Source organism: Asterias rubens, chromosome 1, assembly GCF_902459465.1.
Source record: "Asterias rubens chromosome 1, eAstRub1.3, whole genome shotgun sequence".
NCBI classification, from domain to species: domain Eukaryota; kingdom Metazoa; phylum Echinodermata; class Asteroidea; order Forcipulatida; family Asteriidae; genus Asterias; species Asterias rubens.
Genome location: NC_047062.1, coordinates 23,038,123 through 23,065,211, shown reverse-complemented (window position 1 = coordinate 23,065,211; position 27,089 = coordinate 23,038,123). Strand labels below are relative to the sequence as shown.

Sequence of the window (27,089 nt, the reverse complement as noted above, 5' to 3'; positions counted from 1 at the left end):
TTTAGCCTAAAATCTACAAGGCTATAATAGCCTTGTGAAACTAGTCAAAATTTTGCCTAAAATCTACAAGGCTATATATAGCCTTGTGAAACTAGTCCAAATTTGGCATAAAATCTAGCTTTATGAAACTAGTCAAAATCTTGGCCTAAAATCTACAAGGTTATAAGCCTTGTGAAACTAGTCAAAATTTGGACTTTTAAAATCTAGCCTAAAATCTCCAAGGCTATAGCCTTGTGAAACTAGTCAAAATTTGGCTTAAAATCTAGCCTTGTGAAACTAGTCAAAATTTGGCTTAAAATCTAGCCTTGTGAAACTAGTCAAAATCTAGCCTAAAATCTAGCCTTGTGAAACTAGTAAAAAATTTGCCTAAAATCTTCAAGGCTGTATAGTAATGAAACATTTTGCCTAAAATCTAGCCTTTTGAAACTAGTCAAAATTTTGGCCAAAAATCTACATGGCTATAGCCTTGTGAACTTGTCACATTTTGCTGAAAAAAGTCTACAAGGCCTTATGAACTTTTCGCTCAACAAAAAATCACAAGGATATAGCCAAGGATATAGCCATGTGAATTGCCCGAAAAAAGGCATAAGTGAACTTTTCGCTCGAAAAAAAAATCATAAGGCTATATTTGATAAAAATGCTGGACTTTACCCCTGATATTTTTTCAAGTTTCGCCCCAATTCTTTCAAGTAAAAAACAAAATAACAAGTTCCTAAATTATTGCTTGAAATATTATTATTGCCTTCTGTTCAATAAAAAAGGCTTCAGAAAAGCCTACTGCATCATGAAGAGCACAACATCGCACCTTAACAAAAAAAATAGGCAAAAGTTGATAAAAGTGCTGGCCTCACCCCCTATGATTCTTTCAAATTTCGGCCAATAAAAGGATGCCGTTCGTACTACGGTCATGCGCATGCACATCGAGCAAGGCATGCTCCCCTTTACTCGCCGCGGCCATTTTGTTTCTGAGCGCGGGCATCGTGTGTTCAAAGGCGACTGCTCGACGTGTGTGTGGTGGAAAAGCAGATTTTCTGCAACATTTTACATCGAAAACCGACATCAAAATTTAACAACTTCCACGATGATAACTGCACGGATGTTCATAGAATCTTCTTAATCAGGTAAGTGATTCGTGTGTTGATGCAGAAGAGGAAATTTGAGGGGGTGTCTAAGAAAAGATTGTCTTGGCAGTACAGTCAAACTATTGTCAGCTAATGATATAACCCAAGACAAATCGAAGAAACATGGATTGTGTAAAAATTTATTAAACCACTGAATTCTCGCTCAATACAAGTGAGGAAAATATTGTTAGGGACGGATATTTTTGTTGAAACATTGACCCACATCGATTTTGCTGATGAATTCTAACACTTTGCACTATACACGTTTTTTGTTTCTCCAATTCCTTCAATGCAAGTGTTTAGAGTAAATTCACAGGGCGCACATATTTTTCTATGAATTGTTTTCTTGTGTGTTGGGAATTAGATTTGACGACATGAAGTACTGTACATGTCATGTATATGTGGAGACAATTTAAAGGCCCCCTTAACATGCTGTCCTGAAGTAAAATTTCCCAATGCCTTATACTTTCTAGATCCACTCATTATGTATGAACACTAATTTACATCCATACTCTAAATATAATTTTGTTCTTTTTCAGAGTTCGTGAAATCTGAATGTTTCCCTTTCATCAGAAGTGTATGCTGCCTCTCCCTACATCTCAGCAGTCTTTCCAGCCACAACAGCAGTCACTGAGGTACAAGCCTCAACAGTTCTGTAAGGCAACCAAAATGTATATTTCTATTACTAGCTGTAGGGCCATAATAATTTATACCAACACATTTGCCCAAATTTCTCTCATACTTGTTTTTTCTCCTAAGACCCACATTATTTATGACTTCTTCTTTTTTGTGGGGCCTCCGAAGAATCCGTTAAATTTCTATTAAAAACTTTCATTTCGGTGAGCCCTTCTTCTCGATGAAATGTTCATACTTTTCCCTCAAGAGCCAAACATCATGGAATTACTGTTCATGAATAATATGTAACTCTACCCCCCCCCCCCCCAGGATGTTGAGAAAAAAATTGCTTTATAATTTTGAATGCATCCTATTAAATAGGTGTACTTGGTAGTAACTAAAAAAATTAATTACCCTGAAAACGTTAGAGCACTGGTTATGTTGATGTTAAACAATGTTGTTGGAAAAACACCCTTTAAAGTAAAGTGTAGTTTTAGGGAAAGTGGTATTTTTTTTCACAAAATTTAATCTGAGAATGAAGCCTTTCTCATGCATCTGAAAGCACACAATTTTATGCGTTGAATGTAGATTTTCTTTCATATTTTGTTTTCAACTTTGATGACCATTTGATCCAAAACTTACACTGGTTTGTCACTTATGCATTTATTGAGGCACACCAAATGATTGAGACTAGTGTTTGATAATTACCAAAAGTATCCCCAATCTTTATTATTTTCTAAAAGTTACTTTTAATTAATTCATCAACACCTAGAAGGGGAATAGGGGATCACCAAAGCCTTGCATAGAACCAATAATTGTCCAAGTATTATGATTCATCAGAAAATAATAAGCTAACCAGACTAGATTGTTTATTGGAATTTTCAAGACTTTATTTGAACAAACTCATGTTTACCAAAGAAACAAAACAATAACATCAGTTAGTGCATCCACACTGTTAGACATTAACCCCCACCCACCCCTACCTCAAGAACTTGATTATGACTAAGATGTGTGTTATGTTTCCGGAATGTTTTAATTAAAACAATTTTTGTTTTTGGGGTGCTTTTGCACTCCTATTGCTTCCTTACCATTCATTTTGATAGTTGCTTAAATTGATGGTTAGAAATGTGCCAGTTGATGTAAAATTACTTAAACCTCATTGAAATTATTTCAAAATGTTTTGTAAAATCAAAACAGCTTTCAATTCATACTTGTATTTATTAAAAGTATTGAAAATGTGTATAGTTTCAAAATTCAACTTAAACCCCCAAACCAGTTAAGAATTTATCCGAGAAGAAACATCAACTGGCAAATGACAACCATAGCTAAGAAATATAAATGATCAACCAAGGAAGAAATGTAACCTGTTTTTTCCAAAAGGAGTCCATATGGTTAACAACAAAAAACTAGTCTCATGAAAACATAAATTAACTATTTGGTTTCCACAAACTTGTAAAATAATTGTTTGTGCTTTTTCAGAATATTTACAGAATCAAAGCATTTTTGTTTGTTTTTCAAACAAATCTAATTAAATTTGACTCCTTTATGGTTTACAGGTTGCATTTCTTACTTATAAAGAAGGTACAACATTGGTATTCATATACTGCATATAGAGTGCACAAATTTGGACACAAAAAACATTATCTAAAACTTGCAGCGTTTCAAAACAAATTTCTTTATTTATTGTTTATCTCAAAACAGTTTTTACATCAAGTGGACATTTAGATGAATGTTTACTTGCATGCTTACCAAAATTTAAGGTAATGCATGTTCACAAAATTCCCACATTAAACTTATATTCAACAATAGCATAACTACCAATGTTGTATCTTCTGTAAAGGCCGCATCTTATAGCTTGTTCTGTGACTTTACAATCTCAATCTTGGAAAGTTTTTGAAGTCAAAAATTGCTAAGTCCACAAAGGGACACAGAGAGTCAAAGTCCAAAAAAGACTAAGTACAAACATTGACTATGAGTTTTTGTCAAAAAAATGACTAAGTCCAAAAAAAGACTAAGTACAAACATTGACTATGAGTTTCTGCTCAAAAAATTACTAAGTACAAACAATGGCTAGTGTTTTTGGTCAAAAAATTACTAAGTCCACAAAAGGACACAGAAAGCCAATAATTACCAAGTCCCAAAAAAGACTAAGTACAAACACTGACTATGAGTTTCTGCTAAAAAAATGACTAAGTACAAACAATGGCTAGTGAATTAGTCCACAATGGGACTCCATTTTATTGTTATTTAAAGTCACACCAAGCTATAAGACGATACCTTTAATAAGGGGCTGCATTCCATTTTGATGTACCTAGCAATATAATCTTATGGTAATTTGAATTTGACGCCTTGTATAAGTGTCATATGCAAATTTCTAGTCGATTACTTTGTTGTGTACATTACTATGGGATACAGTCTCTTCTGCACCCCTATAGGGGGTGCACTTGGTTGATCATGATTTTAATAATAGGGGGGGTAGGGCCAAACTTTTTACGCAGTTAATTTCGAACCGTACAACGGCACGAGAAATATTTTTGGCTGACTTAGTCTATATAAAAAAGGCAATTTTTAAGGGATTTTTTTGATTTTTTTAAGCACCACTGAACTGTAGAAGCAGCAGAGTTGCACAAACGTGTTTGCCGGTCGGTGTGGCCAACTACTATCTAGAAAGTGAAGCGACTTAATGATCTAAGTATTAATGGAAGGAAAGCATTTTATTAAGTTAAATCAAGTTAATGTTTCATTGATAGTCTGTTTTACCAATGTCCTGCTTTACATGATTGACAAACTAAAAAGATTGGGTTTTTTTTAAAGTCCGAAGCCAAAAACAAACTAAAGATTTTTTTTTTCAAAGTCCAAAACATAAGTCGAAAGGATTCTGTTGCCCGTTAAAATGTTTGATGAATCTGTATCAAGTGTACCATCGGACGTCTCCCCCTGTTCGGGCAAACACGTCGCTAAGTTCTTGGAGTCAAGTTTCAAGTTTGAATTTTGGTTGAAGTGTAAAAGGACGTTTCCACTCCGTCACCGATTGAGTCCTGTACCATCAGAATAACGAAGACTTCAACCCAGATGATGATGCGCTGATCAGAGAAACAAGATTCCAACATGGCGGCTGAACTTGAACAATTTTGTTAATTTTTGTGACGAGCACAAAAACAGAACTAAAATAAGCATGTTCTTTTCAATATTAACAGCATACTCAGGAATGTATTGGTTTCACATGCATTACAAGTACTACACTTCTTCATAAATTTTGTTTCAAATCAATCATAAGTTTTGAATTTGTTAAAATATCGCAACATTTTAACAGTGTGTGTAATAACATGTTCAACCGAAGTCAAATTTCAAAGTCAAAAGTGAGGTTGTACGAAAACATCAGATTTGCATCTTCATTGCATTGAGTATCATAACAGGAGATATTGTAGATGACATTGGGTTTATGGAGGATAAAAACTCTTTAAAAAAACCTAACCTATCTCTAAACAAATTCTACACTGCTAAGAACAACAAAGTTTCAAATCCTACGGAACTACAAATTGCTGATGAAGTCCCAATTAAGTATTGAAAATCTAGGATCAACAACTACTCCTACTGATTAACTTCATGTAAATCTGCAAACCAACCACTGCATGCTAATGATTACGTACCAATTATAAATTACAATTTATTGCATAAAAATGAGTCTGACGTCGATGTCGGAAAATTAAGGTTTTATCAGTGACGATAAAATCACTTGGTGTAATTTCCATATAGAAAGACACCTGTGATTCTTATTTAGAATACCTATTCCTGCTGTTTCTTTTTGAAATAATCATAACAAAATCAATCTAACAAGCGAACTGAGAAATAACTAATAGTTTATTTAAAAATTCTACACTAATAATAGACTAGTGTGTATGCTCCTTTTTCCTTAAACTACCTAGCCATGTGACAAATTACTCTGTTTGTTCTGAGGTTATTTAACTGAATAAGTCTACTTTAATACTGCTAATACGCTATTAAACACCTAGTTTGATCCATTGTACATTTTGCTGTTGCACATGTTGAGACATTCTCATGTTTACCATAAAAGAATTAAAACAACTGATGGACATCGCACACAATTTGTTTTGTTTCAAAGAGATCTTAACAAACACAAAATACAATTGTTATACTGACAAAAACTAGTAGCTTGCATTTGTTCCCAGCAGTTCTACGGGTTTAATATCATAAATTTGCCTACTCTTTTTAGAACCTGTCAAAATAATTAATGACCAAGTGTCTTTGTCACTTTAACAGCCTGAATAACTAAGACTTCAACCCAGATGATGATGTGCTGATCAGAGAAACAAGATTCCAACATTGCGGCTGAACTTTACAAATTTTGTGAGTTTTTGTAAAAAAGAGTGTCGTCACCATGTTCAGCTGGAAAAGGGTTAACTAGTTGTAAAAATTAACTATCAATAATTAATACCCTAAAGGATTGAAAACAACTACTGCAGCTAAATTACTACGTTTATGAAAAATGTATTAACAAAAGCAATGTCTATTTGTCAACATCATTTGTAAATCATTTCCTCAACTGATTGTCGTTAACATACCTACTGTAGAATCTGTCATAGAGCTGACTACTCAAAACCTACAATGAACAACCTAGTTAATTGGTCACTTAAATAGACCAATAGTTAACGTCATAGACTGAATAACTAATGTCAACCAGTTCAACAGGGGTTTTAACTAACTCGGAAATCTTAACACTATTCTAACTTACGAAGGAGTGTAAGTAAAACCTACTGTGGCTGAGAACTAAACCGGTCACAATAACATAATGCACAACAGCATCTTTCTAAAGCGACAATGTTTCTTCTACAATAAAGCACCCTGTTTACTTCCTACACAATCCCAATGTCATCTTTGATATCTCCTTTTGATACAGTCAAAACTTCTTAACACAAGTGAAACCAATGTAAAAGCCCGAGTACCTGATTGAAATGTGAATAGCCATGTTCAGAATCTCGTTTCTCCGACCCTCGCACCAACATCTGGGTAGAAGTCTCCGTCATCCGTCAGGTCCAGAGTCTCCCTCAGATCAGTAGAGGATGTCCGGTTGTAGAAAAGGTTGATCAAAAAGTAGACCCGTTTACACAGGAACAGTATAGAGAGACGGGTACCAACTTAGGATAACAAAATGATCAGGTAAAAAATGTGAAAAAAAGTGCTATGGTCCTCAGTCCTTGACACTTTCGATACAGGCCCCCAAAGACTTCAACAGGCAACCAAATCCTTTCTTTCTTAGGTTTTTTTTTTTTGTCGGAGATCGAGAAAGTTGAAATAGTTTGTCAATCATGTAAGGTAGGACACCAGTAAGACAGACTACCAGCGCCACATTAACAAGATTTCACTTAATAAAATGCTTACCCAACCATTAACTCTTGGATCATTAGGTCGTCACACATTCCAGATAGTAGTTGATCACACCAACCGGCACACACGTTTGCACAACTCTGCTGCTTCTACAGTTCAGTGGTGCTTTCTACAGCATTTAATGAATTGTAACCAAATAATTTAAGACATAATTTTTCAAATTATAAAAACAGCCAAGTACAACATTTACCATCCTTGAGTTCAAATAAAAGTTGTCTCTGAAATAAGATTTTTTTTTTCATCAGCTGATGCACAAAAAAACTCAATGAGATTTAGAACTGATAATTATTACTGTCACAGCAATGCAAAGAAGAAAAAAAAAACATTTTCAAATGAAGTTTGTGACCGTTTCGTAAAAGATATTGTACTTTTATTCAATTTCATTTTGAGTTTGGACAGGTGTGCATCACACTTATCCAAACATGTCGTGCCTAAAATGAATAAATTTGGTTAAATTGATGAAACTTGTATGTCATGAAGATTGGTCCCAAGAAGAATACAACTTTAGGATGTGTTTTGGTTGCATTAATTGTCTTGAGTGAGTGCAAGTTGTATTTGGCTTCACAATCATCAAAGTATCAATATATAGAACCAGAAGCCCTCCCACAATTTGAGTCACAAGCAAATTTTACAGAATTTTTTGTTTTCCTAAACCGATTTAAGATATTCCAACTTTGGGAAAATCTAGAAAAGAAGAGTTTTTAAAGCAAGCAAAGTTTTAGGGAAAAAAACATTTGCCAAGAGAGTTTTGGATTTTTTAAAATTTTTATTCCGTATTTTGGAAAGTAAAGTCAAATGTTCTATATGAAAAATGTATGCATTTTGTACGAAGTATTGTGAACTTGTTTCATGGGAATGTTTCGATAAAATGTATCAAAGACACTGGACACTATTGGTACCTGTCAAAGACTAGTCTTCACAGTTGATGTATCTCAACATATGCATAAAATAACAAACCTGTGAAAATTTGAGCTCAATCGATTGTCGAAATTGTGATATATTAATAAAAGAAAAAAAACGCCCTTGTCGCACCATGGTCACACGAAGTTGTGTGCTTTCAGATGCTTGATTTCGAGACCTCAAATTCTAAATTTGAGGTCTCGAAATCAAATTCGTGGAAAATTACTTCTTTCTCGAAAACTAAGTCACTTCAGAGAGAGCTGTTTCTCAAAATGTTTTATACTATCAACCTCTCCCGATAACTCGTTATTACCAAGAAAGGTTTTATGATAATAATTAATTTTGAGTAATTACCAATAGTGTCCACTGCCTTCAAGACAATTTATGTAAAATACACAAATATTATGCCTCGTTCGTTCTTTCAATCGATCAACCCACCCCAGGGGTAAGGGGAGGATCAATTAATAACAACAATTCATGAAGGTAAACAATTAAATTTTAGATACTCGTTTTTTTAAACTAGCTATACAGCACAAGTTATTGTACAAATAATGAATGTTTATGAGTGCAATGGTGCGAGTATGTTCATGAGTTGAAAGATGGAATGTTCTATTCAACGAAGCGGAGTCAGGTTGAATGGAACATTCCATCTTTCAACGAATGAACATATTTGCACCCTTGCACGAATGAAAAACATTCATTATTTGTTTTATATATTGTCCAAGTAGATCTTTGTCATTTTGATTGGAAGATACAACTTTCATAAACAAAGCGTAGGCCTACAATTTCTAATTGTGAAATTACACCCGTTTCTTTTCGGTCGGCCTGTTTGACAATATGCGTTCTGTACAGCTGCTTTGGGACACGCAGAAGCCGAATGCTAGTAATGTGCCTTGCAGTAACACTGCTGCGTTACCAAAGACACGCGCACGCAGTGATGTTTTTGCTCCTCAGCGTGCAATAGTAATTTTCGGATGGAACGAAAAATTCACGCTGAGTGACGTTAGCGTGCAATAGTACTTTTATTTGCCAACACATGACGGACACTCCTCCAATCAAATGGCAAGGATCTGCTTGGGTGTTATATAACACAAACTAATGTAAGCAAACACTGACAGTTTAAAAACACCTTTACCACAGTTCGGCCATTTCGTCTGGTTCCTGTGTACTATCAAAACCCGCTCGAAACTCTCAAAGTTTGAAAAAAGGAACCAGACTAAATTTAGATGTCAAGCCTCATTTTGTTTCTTGAGACAATCCTGATGGCACTGTCTTTGATAAAGGATCCTGATCTTATTTAAATACCCATACTGGGATGAAATGCTCGGCCTCCTCATCAGTAAGATATCTCTCTGGCATCAGCTGGTCGTCGTCGTTGTCGTCGTCGGTGGTGATTTCATCTCCTTGTTCCAGTGAGCTCTTGCCTTGAGTTCCTCTCAGTGTAGACCGATCCGAAGTTGTTGATTCTCTTCAGGAGCACTCAATCTCTTGATGCCTGTAAATAAAATTAAAAAATAAAAATTTACTTTTACATTAAAAATGAACCTTTGGCCCTAACCATCCTGGGGTCGATTTCACAAAGAGTTAGAAAGATGGAATAAAACAGTGAAAGTTTCAGCAAAATAGGTCTATTGGTTCTACTTGCTGAGAAAACAGAAAGAAGCAAACCCTGTCACAGTAGCAATGTATCCATCCGAGGTAAAGATTTCGATACATCAACAAATTACGTTCATTTTTTCCAAACATTTAAAAAAAATTGGCCAGGGGTTTCCTTACGGGTGGCGAACCCTTTGTCACTGATTTTTAATCCTCTGTTTTCACAGGTAAAATATAAAACCTCTGAAATAAAAGGAACCTATTTGTATATCAAAATATTTGGGGGCGTACGTTATTTTTCAAAATTTACCAAATGTCAACTTTTAATTTGAAGTGGCGCAATTTTCAAACAAACACAGATAAAAAATTTGCCAGGGGTTTCCTTACAGGTGGCGAACCCTTTGTCACTGATTTTTGCTCCTCTGTTTTCACAGGTAAAATATAAAACCTCTGAAATAAAAGGAACCTCATCAAAATATTTGGGGGCGTACGTTATTTTTCAAAATTTACCAAATGTCAACTTTTAATTTGAAGTGGTGCAATTTTCAAACTAACACATTTAAAAAATTGGCCAGGGGTTTCCTTACGGGTGGCGAACCCTTTGTCACCGATTTTTGCTCCTCTGTTTTCACAGGTAAAATATAAAACCTCTGAAATAAAAGGAACCTATTTGTATATCAAAATATTTGGGGGCGTACGTTATTTTTCAAAATTTACCAAATGTCAACTTTTAATTTGAAGTGGCGCAATTTTCAAACAAACACAGATAAAAAATTTGCCAGGGGTTTCCTTACGGGTGGCGAACCCTTTGTCACTGATTTTTGCTCCTCTGTTTTCACAGGTAAAATATAAAACCTCTGAAATAAAAGGAACCTCATCAAAATATTTGGGGGCGTACGTTATTTTTCAAAATTTACCAAATGTCAACTTTTAATTTGAAGTGGTGCAATTTTCAAACTAACACAGTTAAAAAATTGGCCAGGGGTTTCCTTACGGGTGGCGAACCCTTTGTCACTGATTTTTGCTCCTCTGTTTTCACAGGTAAAATATAAAACCTCTGAAATAAAAGGAACCTATTTGTATATCAAAATATTTGGGGGCGTACGTTATTTTTCAAAATTTACCAAATGTCAACTTTTAATTTGAAGTGGTGCAATTTTCAAACTAACACAGTTACAAAATTGGCCAGGGGTTTCCTTACGGGTGGCGAACCCTTTGTCACTGAATCTTTGCTCTTCTGTTTTCAGAGTTAAAAATATAAAACCAAATATTTGGGGGCTTGTTCAAAACTTACCAAATGATAAATCACCCAATATGAAGTGGCGCATTTTTCAATGAATAAACACAGTTAAAACATCGGCCTCCTCATCAGTAAGACATCTCTCTGGCATCAGGTGGTCGTCTTTGTTGTCGTCGTCGATTTCATCCCCTTGTTCCAGTGAGCTATTTTCTTGAGTTCCTCTCAGTGTAGACCGATCCAAAGATGTTGATTCTCTTCAGGAGTACTCAATCTCTTGATGCCTGTAAATAAAAAAAATAAAAAATAAATTACTTTTACATAAAAAAAAGAACCTTTGACCCTAACCATCCTGGGGTCAATTTCACAAAGAGTTAGGACTGGTCCTAACTTAGGACTAGTCCCAGGAGATATTAAAAACTTAAGGCTAGTCCTAAGTTAGACGAGTAACTTGTCCTAACTCGAGATAAGACTAGTCTTAACTCTTTGTGAAGTCCACCGCAGATCTTTCAAGATCCAATTGCATGTTTTGTTTGATTCTGTTATGCTGAATGCTACACTTGTAACCATATTGTGCTTTACACACATGTCATGTAAACAGTGAATTTCTGCTTGTACTAATCCTCATGTAGCACTGAAATCCATAATTCAGTGACGCTTGTGGCTCTTCAACAATGTTACCCCTGATCACTAGGCCATTTATTTCATTCATCAAACCAACTCAGCTCCCTTGGGAATTAACTGCCTGTGCAGCCAAATATGTAGTAACCAAGCTAAATAAATCATAAGAACCATCTCTGCCCTCACAGGTACCTACTAACCCCTGTGCAATCTATGGAAACTGTATGTTAAACCTAAAAGGGTCTACAAGCCTAAAGCCCGGTTCATACTTCCTGCGAATGCGAAGCAAATTTTGTTGTCACGAACTCGCAATGAATAACTTGCAACAGTTGAACTGTGTTCAACCCCTTCGAAACATTCGCTAAGAAAACAGGGCTGTGTCGCCAAAATTCACTTTGCATTTGCAGTAAAAGGAACCAGGCTTAAGTAGTGATTAACTTACTTGCATGATGGGCAGAAATAGAAGACGGTTTGTCCTTCATCAGCTGATTGTGTTTGTCTGGTGTGGAAATGAAGTCCATCGTGACCGCACTTGGCACATGCCCTGTCAATCTGAAACCAGACCAGATACAAAAATGAAATAAAGAAGTGATGAAAAATAACCAAGCATTGAAAAAACAAATTTGTGATAAAGCGCCCAAGATGAAATAAAACTGTGAAAGTTTCAGCAAAATAGGTCTACTGGTTCTACTTGCTGAGAAAACAGAAAGAAGCAAAACCCTGTCACAGTAGCGGTGAATCTATCCGAGGTAAAGATTTCGATACATCAACAAATAAGGTTTGCTTTTTTCCCAAACATTTCAAAAAAAGTGGGCAGGGGTTTCCTTACGGGTGGTGAACCCTTTGTCATTGCATTTTTACACAGGTAAAATATAAAACGTCTGAAATGAAACAAACCTATTTGTATATCAAAATATTTTGGGGGCTTCATTATTTTGCAATTACCAAATGTCAACTTTTAATTTGAAGTGGTGCAATTTTCAATCAAACACAGTTAAAAAATTGGCCAGGGGTTTCCTCACGGGTGGCGAACCCTTTGTCACTGAGTTTTTGCTCTTCTGTTTTCAGAGTTAAAAGTATAAAACCAAATATTTGGGGGCTTGTTATTCAAAACTTGCCAAATGATAAATCACATAGTGGCAAATTTTTCAATTAACACAGTTAAAAAATTGGCCAGAGGTTTCCCTACGGATCACTGAGTTTTGCTCTTGAGAGTTAAAGGCAGTGGACACTATTGGTAATTGTCAAAGACTAGTCTTCACAGTTGGTGTATCTCAACATTATGCATAAAATAACAACCTGTGAAAATTTGAGCTCATTCGGTCATCGAACTTGCGAGATAATAATGAAAGAAAAAAACACCCTTGTCACACGAAGTTGTGTGCATTTAGATGGTTGATTTCGAGACCTCAAGTTCTAAACTTGAGGTCTCGAAATCAAATTCGTGGAAAATTACTTCCTTCTCGAAAACTGGCATTTCAGAGGGAGCCGTTTCCCACAATGTTTTATACCATCAACCTCTCCCCATTACTCGTCACCAAGAAAGGTTTTATGCTAATAATTATTTTGAGTAATTACCAATAGTGTCCACTGCCTTTTAGTATAAAGCCTCTGAAATAAAACAAAACTATTTCTAACCAAATATTTTGGGAGGGGGAGGGCAATTTTCAAAAATTACCAAATTATAAAAAAATGCTTTTTAAAATGAAGTGCTGGTACATTTTTCTATTAAACACAGTTAAAACATTGGCCAGATCATTATCACTGATTTTTGCTGTTTTCAGAGGGATAAAACCCCTGAAATAAAATAATCAAGTACAAACAAAGAAATTTGGGGGTTTCTTTTTTTTTCAAAATTTACCAAATGATAAACCGACTTTTATTAAAAGCAAAATTGTGCCTTTATCTTTCAAACAATTTCATAATTGACCAGAGGTTCCCTTACAGGTGGCAAACCCTTTACACTGATTTGTTTTTGTTTCTTTCCTGAAATAAAATAAAACGGTGAACCTAAATATTTTGGGAGTTATATTCTTCAAAAGAAACCATGTGAAATAAATCACCTAATAAATTTCATCTATCAGGCATCTTTTTCATAAACCAATTTTAAAAATTGCCAGAGGTTTCCCTGAAACCTCTGAAAGAAAAAAATACAAACAAAATGTTTTGGTGGTTATAGTATAGACAAATATACAACAATAAGGTACGAACATTTCTGTATGTAAACATCAAGATATAAACCTAACCAATTTGGACAATTCCTAAGGCCGAGTAAAAAAAGAAACATGTTTAGCGTCAGGGTTTCTCAAAAAACTGGAGGGGCTTTTAATTTTGTAATTTTTTATTTAAAGATGACCGCCATTCTTTTTAAAATGTCAAATATCCATTGTTTTTTCTACTGCTCAAACACACAATACATTAATGAAACGTTTTGGTCAAGACAATATCCATTGTTTTTTCTACTGCTCAAACACACAATACATTAATGAAACGTTTTGGTCAAGACATTCAGATTGTTTTAGCTGAGAACGTTTAAAAATACCCTTTAAACAAAATGTGCGCAATTTAAAAAAAAAAAAAAAAAAGGAGGGGCCTCTAAAAAGGAAGCGGGCGGGGACGCTAAAAACATGTTTCTTTTTTTACTTGGCCTAAAACTCCAGTGTTTCACTCACCAGTGGTCCTAGGTCTTTCTGGCTGACGCCCTTGTGACGACCTTCAACATTCTTGGGAGAGTTGAGACCCAGGTATGAATGATAGACCACACCATGTAATGCAGCTGTAATGAGAAGGAAGACAAAAAGTGACTTTTCATTCATTCAAAAGTATGCTGTCTGTGCTAATGATTGTGATGCGGTCACCACTGAGTGATACAAAGAACAAAAACTCACTGATAATATTAACAAACACAACTTTACACAAGTGTTACATTTTGTTGAAAATCTGTGAATGAAAGTAATGTATTTTTAAATTTGTGTTGGTCGATTTTGAAATCATGAGTGCCAGGCACCGGCAGGTTGCACAGCACAGACCAATCCATGCCTCATCATAAGCCTCATCGGCCGAATGCCTCATCGGCCGAATGTGCAGGAATGGTTTTGCGCGATCGGCCGATTGTGCAGGAATTGTTTGGCGCAATCGACCGATGTTCAGGGGCCGAATTCACAAAGATGTAAGATTGATCGTAACTGCAAATCAATCGTAGTTGCTAACGAAAGTGTGACGTCACAATATACATCACTATGGTGATACTGAAAATTTGTCTTGCAATGAATTTTATTGCTTTGAGAAATAGCCCCCAGGAATGGTTTACCTGCATGATCGGTCAACATGCGAAAACATTTCTGCACGATCGGCCGATCGCACAAACCCATTCCTGCATGATCGGTAGATCGCGCAAAACTTGATGATCTGCAGATAGCTCAAAGCGTTTCCTGCGCGATCGGCTTATAACGGGAAAAAATACTCGCAGCCCGATCAGTCAATCCCGCAAAAATGTTCATTGCGCGATCGACTGATTGTTGCGCGATCGACCGATTGCTGCGCGACCAATTGATCTTAATTGATCTTTGAAAAGCGCAGCGCGATCGAACGATCGCGCAGATTGACCGATCGCGCCCAACATATATATATTTTTTATAAATTGTAACATGACCAAACAACAGCGGATGAGCCACCAGGATGCAATCATTACAAAGGATGATATAAAAACGGCAGTCTTAATCCTACAGACAGGCCTAGATAGAGTTAGAGTAGGCCGAAAAAATAATGTGAATTACAAAATTAGTTTTGAAAACTTAGTCTACTATTTTATTTATAAATATTTTTGCATTAATGTATTTAATATGATATTCAAAGTATGTTGCGATCATGCATCAGCCTCCTCCCCACCACCTCCTTGGCCACGTCCCGACCCCGCCTACCCATTTTATTAAAACAACATCATGAAAATATTTGGCAGAAAAAACGACAAAAACTTACCGAAAGACTGACCGAATATATCCATAATCCATAGCGGGGTCAACTAGTGATTTTGAACGTCGCACTTGCTTGGCAACAACCAATCAGCGTGACCCAACCATGTGGGGGTATGGAGCAGCACACGGTACTTGCGCAGCATGCAGGCATGTACATGTACATGTACATGTACATGTACTGTATGAACATCGTGCGTGCACAAACTATACAGCTCGTAAGTACCGTGTGCTGCTCCATACCCCCACATGGTTGGGTCATGCTGATTGGTTGTTGCCAAGCAAGTGCGACGTTCAAAATCACTAGTTGACCCCGCTATGGATTATGGATATATTCGGTCAGTCTTTTGGTAAGTTTTTGTCGTTTTTTCTGCCAAATATTTTCATGATGTTGTTTTAAGGGTTCCAGATGACGTTGTCATACAATAAAGATCAACTCCATGTGTTTAGAATGTCTGTCATGATTTTGGAAAGTGGAAAAAAAGGACGAATCTGATCACGAGTCTGGCAAAAACTGGTCAAAACTGCTAGTTACACCGATAATATCAGTCTTGTGTCGTAACCCTCCGGTCTCCGACCGTCGGGAGGATGGAGGGTAACGATTATCGCAACTAATAAATAACGCACAGCACAAGTCCAGGGGCCTTCACACACAACTTTACAAGCTCCGGTTTCCACAAGAAATACATAATATATTCCAAACTTACTTTTTGCATTTACTTTGAGAGGACATGTCTTGCATTTCATAACTACCGTTCCTTTTTCAGGAAACGGTAAAATGGAGCCAAATTGCGGGCAAAATTCTCTCGAAGAGTCAAATGACTCCTCTCCGTCCATGTTTTTGAGAAATTCTAATCCAGCATGCGTTTCTGAATGGGACGCACGTGATGTATCAAGCTGGACTTGACCCGTAAATTCAGCGTTGAATTTGGTTTAGGGTATCTGACTAGGTATTAAAATAGGAATCGCGCCCTCTCTTGGCGGATTGTAGAGTCTCCCGCGCAAAGTTAATGAGTTGTACTAATTCATGCACCTGCTGTATGATTTTGATTAATTCTGGTTAAAAATACCTAGCGCAACAGGATAAACAATGAAATAAACAAATCCCTAGAACATTACAAAAGTTGTCACTCACAAAGATGCAAAACAACAAAGACATAATATTATTATATGATTTTGTTTAACCATGATTATGCTGGAAAATAGTTTTTGCCCCTGCTATTTTATGTTTAAATCATCATCTATCCCCAAATTAGGTGTGGATGATTTACCGTGTGGAAGGGTTCTAATGGGTGATCACCACGCTGGTTTCGGCCAGACTTTGAGTCCCCTCAAAGCCTGGTGGTCGTCACTCTGAATAACTCTTTGCACAATTAATTTACTTTATCTTTATTACAAAACAATAGCCTTATAGATTTTTTTCAAGCAAAATTTGACAAGTTCACAAGGCAATAAACTGTTTTTAAAAAAATGAAACTAGTCAAAATTTGGCCTATGAAACTATTCAATATCTAGCCTAAAACTACAAGGCTAAAGCCTTATGAAACTACTCAAAATTTGGCCTAAAATCTACATAGCCTCATGAAACTAGTCAAAATTTTGCCTAAAATCTACAAGGCTAAAGCCTTATGAAACTACTCAAAATCTGGCCTAAAATCTATATAACCTTGTGAAACTAGTCAAAATCTAACCTAAAATCTACTAGGCTATAGCCTCATGAAACTAGTCAAAATTTGGCCTAAAATCTACAAGGCTTATAATAGCCTTATGAAACTAGTCACAATTTGGCCTAAATCTACATGAAACTACTCAAAATCTAGCCTAAAATCTACAAGGCTACAAGGTTATATATAGCCTTATGAAACTAGTCAAAATCGAGCCAAAAATTTGAAACTAGTCAAAATTTGGCCTATGAAACTAGTCAAAATCTAGCCAAAAATCTACAAGGCTTTATATAGCCTTATGAAACTACTCAAAATTTGGCCTAAAATCTGAGGCTATAGCCTTATGCAACTATAGTCAAAATTTGGCCTAAATCTACAAGGCTATACAGCCGCCTTATATGAAACTAGTCAAAATTTAGCCTAAAATCTACAAGGCTTATGAAACTAGTCAAAATCTAGCCTTAAATCTAAAAACTAGTCAAAACCTGGCCTAAAATCTACAAGGCTATAATATAGCCTTGTGAAACTATAGTCAAAATGTTGCCTTAAATCTACAAGGCTATTAATAGCCTTATGAAACTAGTCAAAATATGACCTAAAATCTACATGGCTATACCCTTATGAAACTAGTCAAAAATTTGGCCTAAAATTTGCCTAAAACCTACAAGGCTTTAATAGACTTATATGAAACTAGTCAAAATTTAGCCTAAAATCTACAAAACTATAGTCTTATGAAACTAGTCAAAATTTGGCCTAAAATAATACAAGGCTATAATAGCCTTATATGAAACTAGTCAAAATTTAGCCTAAAATCTACAAAACTATAGTCTTATGAAACTAGTCAAAATTTGGCCTCAAATATACAAGGCTATAATAGCCTTATATGAAACTAGTCAACATTTTGCCTAATATCTACAAGGCTATAATAGCCTTTATAATTATGAAACTTGTCAAACTTTTTCTAAAATCTACAAAGTTATACCCTTGTTAAACTAGTCAAAATGTTGCCTTAAATCTACAAGGCTGCCTTGTGAACTAGTCAAAATTCGTTCTAATATCTATAGCCTTATGAAACTAGCAACATTTGATAAAAATGTGATGCCTCATTGCATTTCAGGCAAATTTTGATCAAAACTTTGTATGCATTTTAGAGCACAATTTGATAAATACTCCAGGGTAAAGTCTTGTTGCCTTTTCGGGCAAAACTCGAGCTTAATTCGATTAAAAAATTTTGTTGCATTTTCGGGCAAAACTTTTGTAAAATTTATATATACAGAAGGCTATATATTAATATTAAAGCTTTGTTGCATTTGAGAGCAAAATTTATAAACAAGCAAAGCTTTTTGTTTTAATAGGCTTGATAAATTTGCAAGGTGTTATTTTAAACAGCCTTGTTGCATTTTCAAGCAAACTTTGATAATACGCATTGCTATATATAGCCCTGTTGCATTTTCAGGCAACATTTTGTAGAAATATCAGGATAGGCATCTTCTATTTTATATGGACCATTTGTAAGTCTGAAATTCGGACCCTGATATCTTCATAAGTGGAAGCTATTTTGTTTGTTTATACATTGTAATAAACCAAGAGATACCTGGCATGATATTATACACAGTTTTGACAGCCCATGCCTTTCAACTAAACCAAGGTATAAGAGTCCCTAACGTCAGCATTTTTGACGAATTTTAACAACCTCTTTTAGATAAGTATTTAAAATGATCAAAATGTTTATATTGCAGAGGTATTTATTTATCTTTTGAATGCGCAGGTAGTGGGGATGTCAACAAATACTTTAAAAGCAAAAGACAATCAAAATCCGACTACCTAGGTCTAAAAATACTTATTCCTATACTTTCAATTACAAGTAATTAAATGAAGACAAAACGTTAAAAGCAGCAACGTGGTTGGCTGAACTTGCGCAGTCCAGCAGATTAATCAAATTTGGGCAATATCACAAGGGGTAAGTCAAACAGTTTTAACAAATTTGGGTTAAAAATGTAAAAAGTCACAAGGGGAAGTAAGTCCAGCAGTTTGATAAATTTTAGGACTAAAATTGAAAAAAATCACACGAGTTAGTCCAGCAGAAAAGGGCTAAACTAATTTTGGCCAAAGAAAAAAAAATGCAAAAAATTACACTTGGGTAAGGATCCAGCAGTTAAATCAAATTTGGGCCAAAAAATCAAATCACAAGGCCCCAAATCCAGCAGTTTACTAAAATTAAGGCCTCAAATTGAAAACAATAGCTTCTTTGGGCATGTTGGGCAAGTCCAGCAGATTTAATAATCGAAATAATTTGGGGAAAAAATTACATGGGGTATCAAATTAAGTCCAGCAGTTTACAATTGCGAGTGACATGGAGTCATGGCGACCGTCTGGCTGGCCGCATCACGTGCTTTTCATAACTTGCGCCACACAGATACAAGTTTCAGTAACTTGCTTGTCACAAACACCCCGTTTTAATAAAAATTCACTATGTCTAAAAACAGAACAACCAACTCACCTTACTGTAAAGATTCTGTCCACGAACTGCCCACAAAAACAGAACAATATAAGCTGAAAAAGTCTATCGATGGGCACGGGGTCTTCGTTTTTTTTTATTTTCAGAAGTGATGATACCTGCATCAGACACGTCGTGCTGCTGTCATCCTGCCGGACTCTTCGGTGACTGCCTCTTGGTGGCGCTGTCCATGTTGTTAGTTGGTGATCGGAGACGTTGATTACTGACTGCCATGGTAGCTGTCAAGCACACATTTTGCAAGGAATAAATAAAGAAACTTATGCATATTCGGACACCGAATGAACAAGTTATGTAAGTTTGACAAAATAAACGGTCGACAACTTTAAATAATTTCGTATATTATTTCAACTAACTAAACTAAGCTATACGTCGGTACATAGAGCCTACAGGCTACAGTCAACTTGATTAGTTGTTAATGTTGCATATTGTTTGTAATTTTACACTCGGACACTGGCATGACTGGTGGCATGGCTAGCCCCACTTGTGTGGCCAAGGATAAGGATTCAGATATCCTTGGCCACACAAGTGGGGCTAGTGGCATGGTAGGCCAAAATGTTATATATGAGTGACGTGACGTTAAAATTTTGTGATGATGATCATGTCATAATAATTATACAAAATACAACCCTACTAATACTGGTACTAATTCTATTTTTATTATTGTAAAATTTTTGTCAGAATCAACCTGCAACACATTGAACGAGCTCACTAATAAAAAACAGGACAACAAAAAATTGCCCCCAAAATGGCAGAGACTGTCGTTTAACACTACAGAGTTAACATGGTTAATGGTAAAATTTAAAATTGATAATGATATGTCATTATTGCATAGTCGAGTGTCAGGGGCAGCAGGTGTAGCTGTGCAATAAATGTCTACGACAAATCACTGTAGTGAGGCCCTGTTACAAATCAGATTCTACAGCTTGGATGGATTACTAGCGTGATTGATGGACAAAGTGGCCGGGTTCAATTGATTATTCTGAGACTGTGTAGATTAATTCTTTCGTCTTCTTTTCTTTCACCACAGAGTCCCCCACAGTCTCCCCATCAACTAACTCAGTAAGGAACAGTGTAGTTCTACTACGAGTGAAGATTATGGGCGATAAGAACAAAGTTTTAGCCCGATGGAGGACATCTTTGACCAGAGGCATCGGCCATGATTCATGGGGTCAACTCGTTGAAGCCGTTGACGAGTATCAAATGTGAGAATTCAAAATGAATTATGCTAATCTACGACGTAATGATTATCAGCATGAGGCACAGGGTCCCTACCATTTTATTTAAAGACAAATATAACAATTGTTGAATGAAGTTCTTTCCCCTTATAGAGGGTTTAACTTTACGTTCATTTGTTTTCAGATGTGTCAGAAAGAAAAAAATACACAAGTTGTATATGCCCATGACATGCTACACCCACTCTAACCTGCTATCCATCCCACCCCAACCATCTCCTAGAAGTGCTGAGAGAAATTGAATCACTGCTTTTTGAGTATTTTATTTGTTGCTGAATGAAATTAATTTTGCAATGCCGAATCAACCATGCTCTGTGTCAAATAGTCATACTTATTATCCATACTGTTTGCTGACTGCAGAATTCTCTTTATCTACCCAGGCTTTCCAAACAGATTCTAAGAGAGTCTTCGTTTAATGCCACATTGTTCAATGACAATCAAAAGGTGAGGATAATCGTACATGCAATGACATTCTATATTTTGTTTTCTCTCTTTAAACATGATCACTTGAGGATTCACGATGCTGAAACAAAGCTCGGGCTTGCTGTAATGCTTTTGTATTGTGTTGGTTTTATTTCTAGAAAACGTTGTCCAAGGTCGCTGCATGTTTGGCTCTTAGGAGCAAAGCTCTCCAGGTAAGCATTGATACTTCAAAAGGATCTGGGAATTCATACTTGTCTTTGGGAAGTCTCTGACTCTACTTGATAAGTGAATACAGGTTGTCTGCCCTGCCCTTTTTACTTATCCGTGCAAATGTAGAGCAGTCCACTGATCTTTACAACTTGCAATCACAATATGAGATGTGCTTTTAATACTCATCTTGTTTTTTTAATGTAACTTTCTTATTCGCTTTTTCCAGTCGCCTCATGACACAGATGGATTTACGTTAGAGGAGCTCAAGAAAGTGGACTCGGGTAGGTCCGTCCTTTCAGCCCTAGATCTCTCTGCAGTTGGTGTTTTAGACAGGAGCTATTCCAATGCCATCAGCATATGCAATTCTCAAAAAAAAACTTAACACCCAAATGTTTGAACTCTGATGGTGTGCCTGGCCTCATCAAATTCAACAAAATTCATTAACAGGATTTTGGAGGATTCCGAATGGCAAAGATTTCTAGCCCAATGTTTGACTGCCAACATTAGGTATTAGTGCACTGCCAGTCAGCTAGTTTATTTTTTTCAGTAGAACTGATTAGCTCAATAAAATTGGCCATTGTTTTTTTTGTGGTTTTTTTTTTTGGTGGGGGGGACAGCATCAGCTAATTAATGTGCATACAAAATAGTGGTGTAATTGCTCAATTCCTTTATATCTTGTACATTTTTGTCTCTTCTTTTGTGAAGCTCTTGAAACCCTACTCTCCGGTGCACAGACTGAGTTTCCAGTAGCTGTTCCAGCTGAGGCTGCTCTATTCAGGTGAGAGGTGCAGAATGAGGGGAAAATCTGCTAAATTTGGGTCAAGGAGTTGAGCTGTTTTGCTTGTTTTAATGAATAAAGCAACATGTCAAAAAGGGCACCCAGACAAAGCTAAAAGCATAATTTTTGAAGTTAGTCATTGTTAACCATTATTTTGGTTCCTTCATAGGAACTCGGCAATCTCCCACAAGGGGGTATACACACAAAGCTGGCAACAGCCAATCTCCCTCATACAAACATTGGTTTCACATCTATGATTATGAATTGCACAAATCAAGAAGTTGTGATTCAATAGCTAGACAACAGTACCTTTTCTAGTCATTGTGAAATCAGCGGTTAGCTTGTAGGATTCGAACCCATAACCTTGTCTAATTACTTGATTGTAGGGACTGCAATCTAATCACTTGACTGCAGTGAACTAATTCATGTGGCTTTCTTTTGGGGGTAAATCTTCCAACTCCTATTTTAGATTAGATGACGATAAAGTTTTCTTTCCAACAAGAAATTTATTTAGGAATGTTCCTGTCTTTTAAATGTTACAGACCAACAACACAGACTGGTAACTTTGAGCTTGACTTGGATGGAGATGAGATCGATGATGATCAAGAGAATGAGGAGTCGGGGGCCAAAACAGCAGCGGTGACATCACCAGGAATTAAACCATTAGGTAAAGAGGAAATTCAACTAGTAAGGAAGCTGCAGCTTGTTGAAGTACTTCAAAATTGCACCATTCTTTGGAAAGCTTTGTTGCAAGTTCTATGTTTTCCTGAAGTTTTGTTTACCTATTGCAGAGAAATCACTCGGTTATTAATATGAAAGCAGAGTGTGCACCGAAGATAATGAATCTGAGCTGTCCCATCAATGTTTTGTTATTTTGAACAGCATTATTTTCCCAAAAGGAATGCATTCCACTTTCTCAGAATACCTCTTACATCACGACATTAAAGGTAACAACCATTGCCAGACAACTGTTCCTTTTGATTTAAAAGCAGCCTCAATTTCCCTCGTTTAAAGGGAAATTATTGCCCCCAAACTATAATAGTTTTGACTTTCTCAGAATATCTTTTACATCGAGGCATTGAGGGCAACTTTTGCCAGAAATCCTTTCCTTTTGCTTTAAAGCAGATTTTTCATTCCTCAATTTTAAAGGGAAGTTGTTTCCGATGATTCCACATGAGAAGGGAACGACCAATCTGACAGTGAGAGTAGAGAAGATCGGCTTAAAGAGCATCTCATCTTACCTAGATCCCTTCATCACAGTCTCCCTTAAAGGTAATTATAACAATGTGTATCCGGTTTATGGGTGTTACTTAGCCCCTTTAAGGCCATAGTAGCCACAAGCTTATACCCAAATTCTCTATTTTGGCCACAAATGGGCCAAATTAATGTGTCTCTGCTAAGTAAGTATAGAATGTTGGGCGATAACCTATTCTGCTAAGCAAGATTTGTCTGTGCTTAGCAAGATTATGTGCTAAAAGACCTCATGACATTAGGCCATGGTCGCAGCATTTGACCTACTTTCAAAGTTATGGTTAGCAGTGCTATGAAATGCCAAGGGACAGTAAGCCCGAAACTCATCTACTTAGCAGATCTAACAAATAAAATGACCTTACTCTTCCCCAACCACTGTGCAAAGACTCAAAATCTATGGCGAACACCGGGATTATTAATGCTTATTAATGTGCACTGGAGTCAATACATCACAAAATACAGAACTGTATGGTAAGGAACCAAAACTATCCACCAAAGTACAACATCATCGTCTGAGACTCCCAGGGCACTATTGCAGAAACACCAAAAAACCTGTCTCTCAGCTTATCACCTGGTCACCAACACATGGAAGGAGAAACAGGGGAAGACAATAGCTCAGCTGCACAGATGTAGTTGCTAGGGACATTGGGGTGCTTCCAGCTGATCTTCCCAACCTAATGAGAGATAGACACGGATGGGCAATCCTCAACATGATTCCGACCTCGGTCGATTATAGAGAGAGAGAGAGAGATTTATGATACCTTTGCATAATTCTACAAAAGGACTACTCTCAATTGATACCTCTAATCTCATTCTGATTGTGTCTCAGATAGTAAAGGTGTAGATGTTACTAAAGCTCAAGAGACGCCAGTATCGACAAAAAGAGAAGACCCTTACATTATGTTTGGAGTGGACGTACACATGCAGAGACCAATAGAAAAAATGCCAAAGGGTGAGAAGGGTTCAAGTGTAAAATTCATACAGTTAAGATTTTCTTTTTTTCGTGGAGTTAGGTTGTTAATTTCTAAAGGAAAAGTTCTTGGTTCTTAGTTGGGTTTTGTTGAATGAAGTGTTCAATATCTGGCTGTTCAGTATCGTCATTTAAAGCCAGTGGAGGATTTTACTTGTATAGAATAGCAAAATGCTACACAAAATGTACCCGTTGCTACTCAAAACTCATCATTTGCTACTCAATATAAATATTCAGTGTGTACAAAACTTGTTTGGGCTAATGTTTCACTATGCACAATTGCTGGTCAAAATGCCTCAACAATGTTTATCATTAAAGGTTACAAATCAAATCATAAAACAGCTTATTATTAAGGGAATCAATGTGTGGTGAAGAGGTTTTCAACTAGTGGTTTAAACCCGCGCCGAGGCCTGGACTTGATAATTTTACCGAGACGAATTATCCTCTCAACAAACTCACTCATTTCATGTTGGCAGGAACTGCAATCTTCTTTGAGTTCAAGCATTTCAAAGTGAAAAAGCGCACCATCAGCACAAAGTGTTTTGCCTTCATGGAAATGGACGAGTTGAAACCAGGACCTGTCGTAATTGAACTGTAAGTTTATCCCTGGATTATCTTGTTTATAATGTTACATCAATATGCATATTTATTTTGATTTTACCCTTACACAGATGTGTATTAAGCACCGTATTCTCAGTACTTTCCAAGTCCCGAGAAGAAGAAAAAACACCGGCATATTTAAGACATGTGTGAATCTGAATTTGCATTATTATGTCCGTAAAGCATCCCAATGGAAACATCACACCAACTTTGTGTAGAAAAGACAATGAAGAAGTTTCAATTTAAGACGTGAGAGGACACCCCCTATAGGGAAACCAACGCAGTCAGGTAGGGCCTGAAAAACCCAATCGACATGCAAGGCTCCAGTCCGGGCTTGAACTCCACAGAAGTGAGAGGCAGGGACAGAAACCACTGAGCCAACCCGACTGCCCGCCATGGAATTCATGTAGGCCTACCATTGAGTAACTTCTTTTGTTGTAACTTTTTTATGTCCCGCCAGATACGAGAAACCCACAGACTTCAAGAGGAAGAAATTGTCTTTACTTACCACCAAGCCACTGTATCTACATCTGTATCTCCAGCTCTTAACGGATTAGTAATGGACAACTCCTCTACAAACTACACGTGTATAAAGCCAAACAGATATTCAACATTCCTCCGTGGTGATATTTAGGCGATTTTGACTCCGTCCAAACTACTCGGGGCCTCTGAGATTATCTAAGCTAATAGGATGAATTGAACCCCCAATTATTATGACTATGATGAAGTGACGAACCCCAAAGGACAACAGACCTTATGCACATGACGTCATTTCAGTACGGTGCCCTCGCCTTAAGGTCAAAAGGAGGTTGTTCATTGGCCAATCTATGTGCGTTTCGATTGTTTCGTCACCGTTTGACCTCAAAGATGGCGGCTGGATGACGTCAATGCATAAGGTCTATAACCACCTCAAAATCACCATGACAATTTTAAAAGTTAATTCTCTGGTTTTGGACTTCATGAATTGCTCATTATTGCATTGCATCAAGTTCGAATAATCTTTATAAAAAGAAATTCATTATAATTTGTGTATAGCATATGTTCACCAATGAGGCCTTGTTCGTACCCCTCTTCAAATAGCTACTTTGAAATGAAGAGAAATAATTTTGTATTCAGTAAAAATATAATCTGGGGTGTACTTATGTTTTTTTAGTATGTTAAAGTGTAATGGTAGTGGATCAACTCTTAAGGTGCTAGCACAATTGTATATATTGTATTCCTTATGTTAGCTCTTGTAAACAATTTGTCAGTGTTTGATACTAGTGCTACCCAAGTCAATGCGGGCCAATCTTTGCAGACCAATTACCAGTCAAAATATCATATAAAGTTCAGTGGTGCAGTTCTTGTTCTTGGTACTTGTAATTGAGTACTTCTCAGTACTACTTGAAGGGCACTCATACCATGGCCCTACCATGGCAAAACAGAGACAAATGTTTGTCAGAAAACGGTAAGAAAGTGTAAAGAAGGGCCAAGTTAGAAATTATTGTATTCACATCTACACATACATTTGAAACTTTGAAATAGAAAAAGTGCCCTCAAATTACCAAGACATGATCTTGTTTTAAAAAAAAACAAAAAATTTTGAGTTGGGCTGTTTTGCTACGGAAGGGCCGACTTAGCGGGCAAAATAACCATACTCAGCTATACTCCATGCTTGACTGTAGAACAACCTGTACTCGAAGTCATGTACTGCATAAAGAAGTATGTCTAAATTAATTTTGTGTCAATGTACATTTATGCTATCGCTCTTAAGCAATAGAGGAATAAAAGCAATGGGAAAAGGTTTAATGGAAGTTGTCTTTAATTTTGTCAAATTAAAAGAAAGTTATTGCAAAATGGCCATGTCATCTAGAAATAAGTTTAAAAAACAAAATAATAATGTGTTGATACTTCATTTAGCTATATTTTGTGGTATAAAGTTACTAGTTCTACTGTACTTGGATACCAAAATACTTGGTACTCGATTGTTGGACTCA

General features: G+C 36.4%; 1 protein-coding gene and 1 long non-coding RNA gene across 2 annotated transcripts; one reads left to right on the top strand and one right to left on the bottom strand.

Annotated features, from left to right (window-relative positions):
• Positions 1 to 12,009: 12,009 nt before the first annotated feature.
• Positions 12,010 to 19,727, bottom strand: LOC117307300. The gene is made up of 3 exons (XR_004521067.1): positions 19,632 to 19,727; positions 14,169 to 14,272; positions 12,010 to 12,048 (listed from the first exon to the last, which is right to left on the bottom strand). It is a non-coding gene; the product is annotated as an uncharacterized LOC117307300 (long non-coding RNA).
• Positions 19,728 to 19,840: 113 nt separating this feature from the next.
• On the top strand, positions 19,841 to 25,937 carry LOC117296444 (axin interactor, dorsalization-associated protein A-like). Its single transcript, XM_033779387.1, has 11 exons — positions 19,841 to 19,940; positions 20,677 to 20,851; positions 21,262 to 21,325; positions 21,463 to 21,516; positions 21,741 to 21,795; positions 22,220 to 22,292; positions 22,835 to 22,959; positions 23,442 to 23,564; positions 24,373 to 24,495; positions 24,990 to 25,107; positions 25,574 to 25,937. Exons 2-11 carry the CDS (start codon positions 20,745 to 20,747, stop codon positions 25,668 to 25,670), a joined length of 939 nt encoding a protein of 312 aa, XP_033635278.1. The 5' UTR covers positions 19,841 to 19,940; positions 20,677 to 20,744; the 3' UTR covers positions 25,671 to 25,937.
• Positions 25,938 to 27,089: the final 1,152 nt, after the last annotated feature.

Bases quoted from the DNA above. Each gene is read 5' to 3' on its own strand.
- LOC117296444 (XM_033779387.1), top strand. From the start codon at position 20,745: ATGGGCGATAAGAACAAAGTTTTAGCCCGATGGAGGACATCTTTGACC. The intron at 22,293-22,834 runs GTGAGAGGTGCA...TAAATGTTACAG, and splicing joins GCTGAGGCTGCTCTATTCAG to ACCAACAACACAGACTGGTA. The intron at 22,960-23,441 runs GTAAAGAGGAAA...TCAATTTTAAAG, and splicing joins ACCAGGAATTAAACCATTAG to GGAAGTTGTTTCCGATGATT.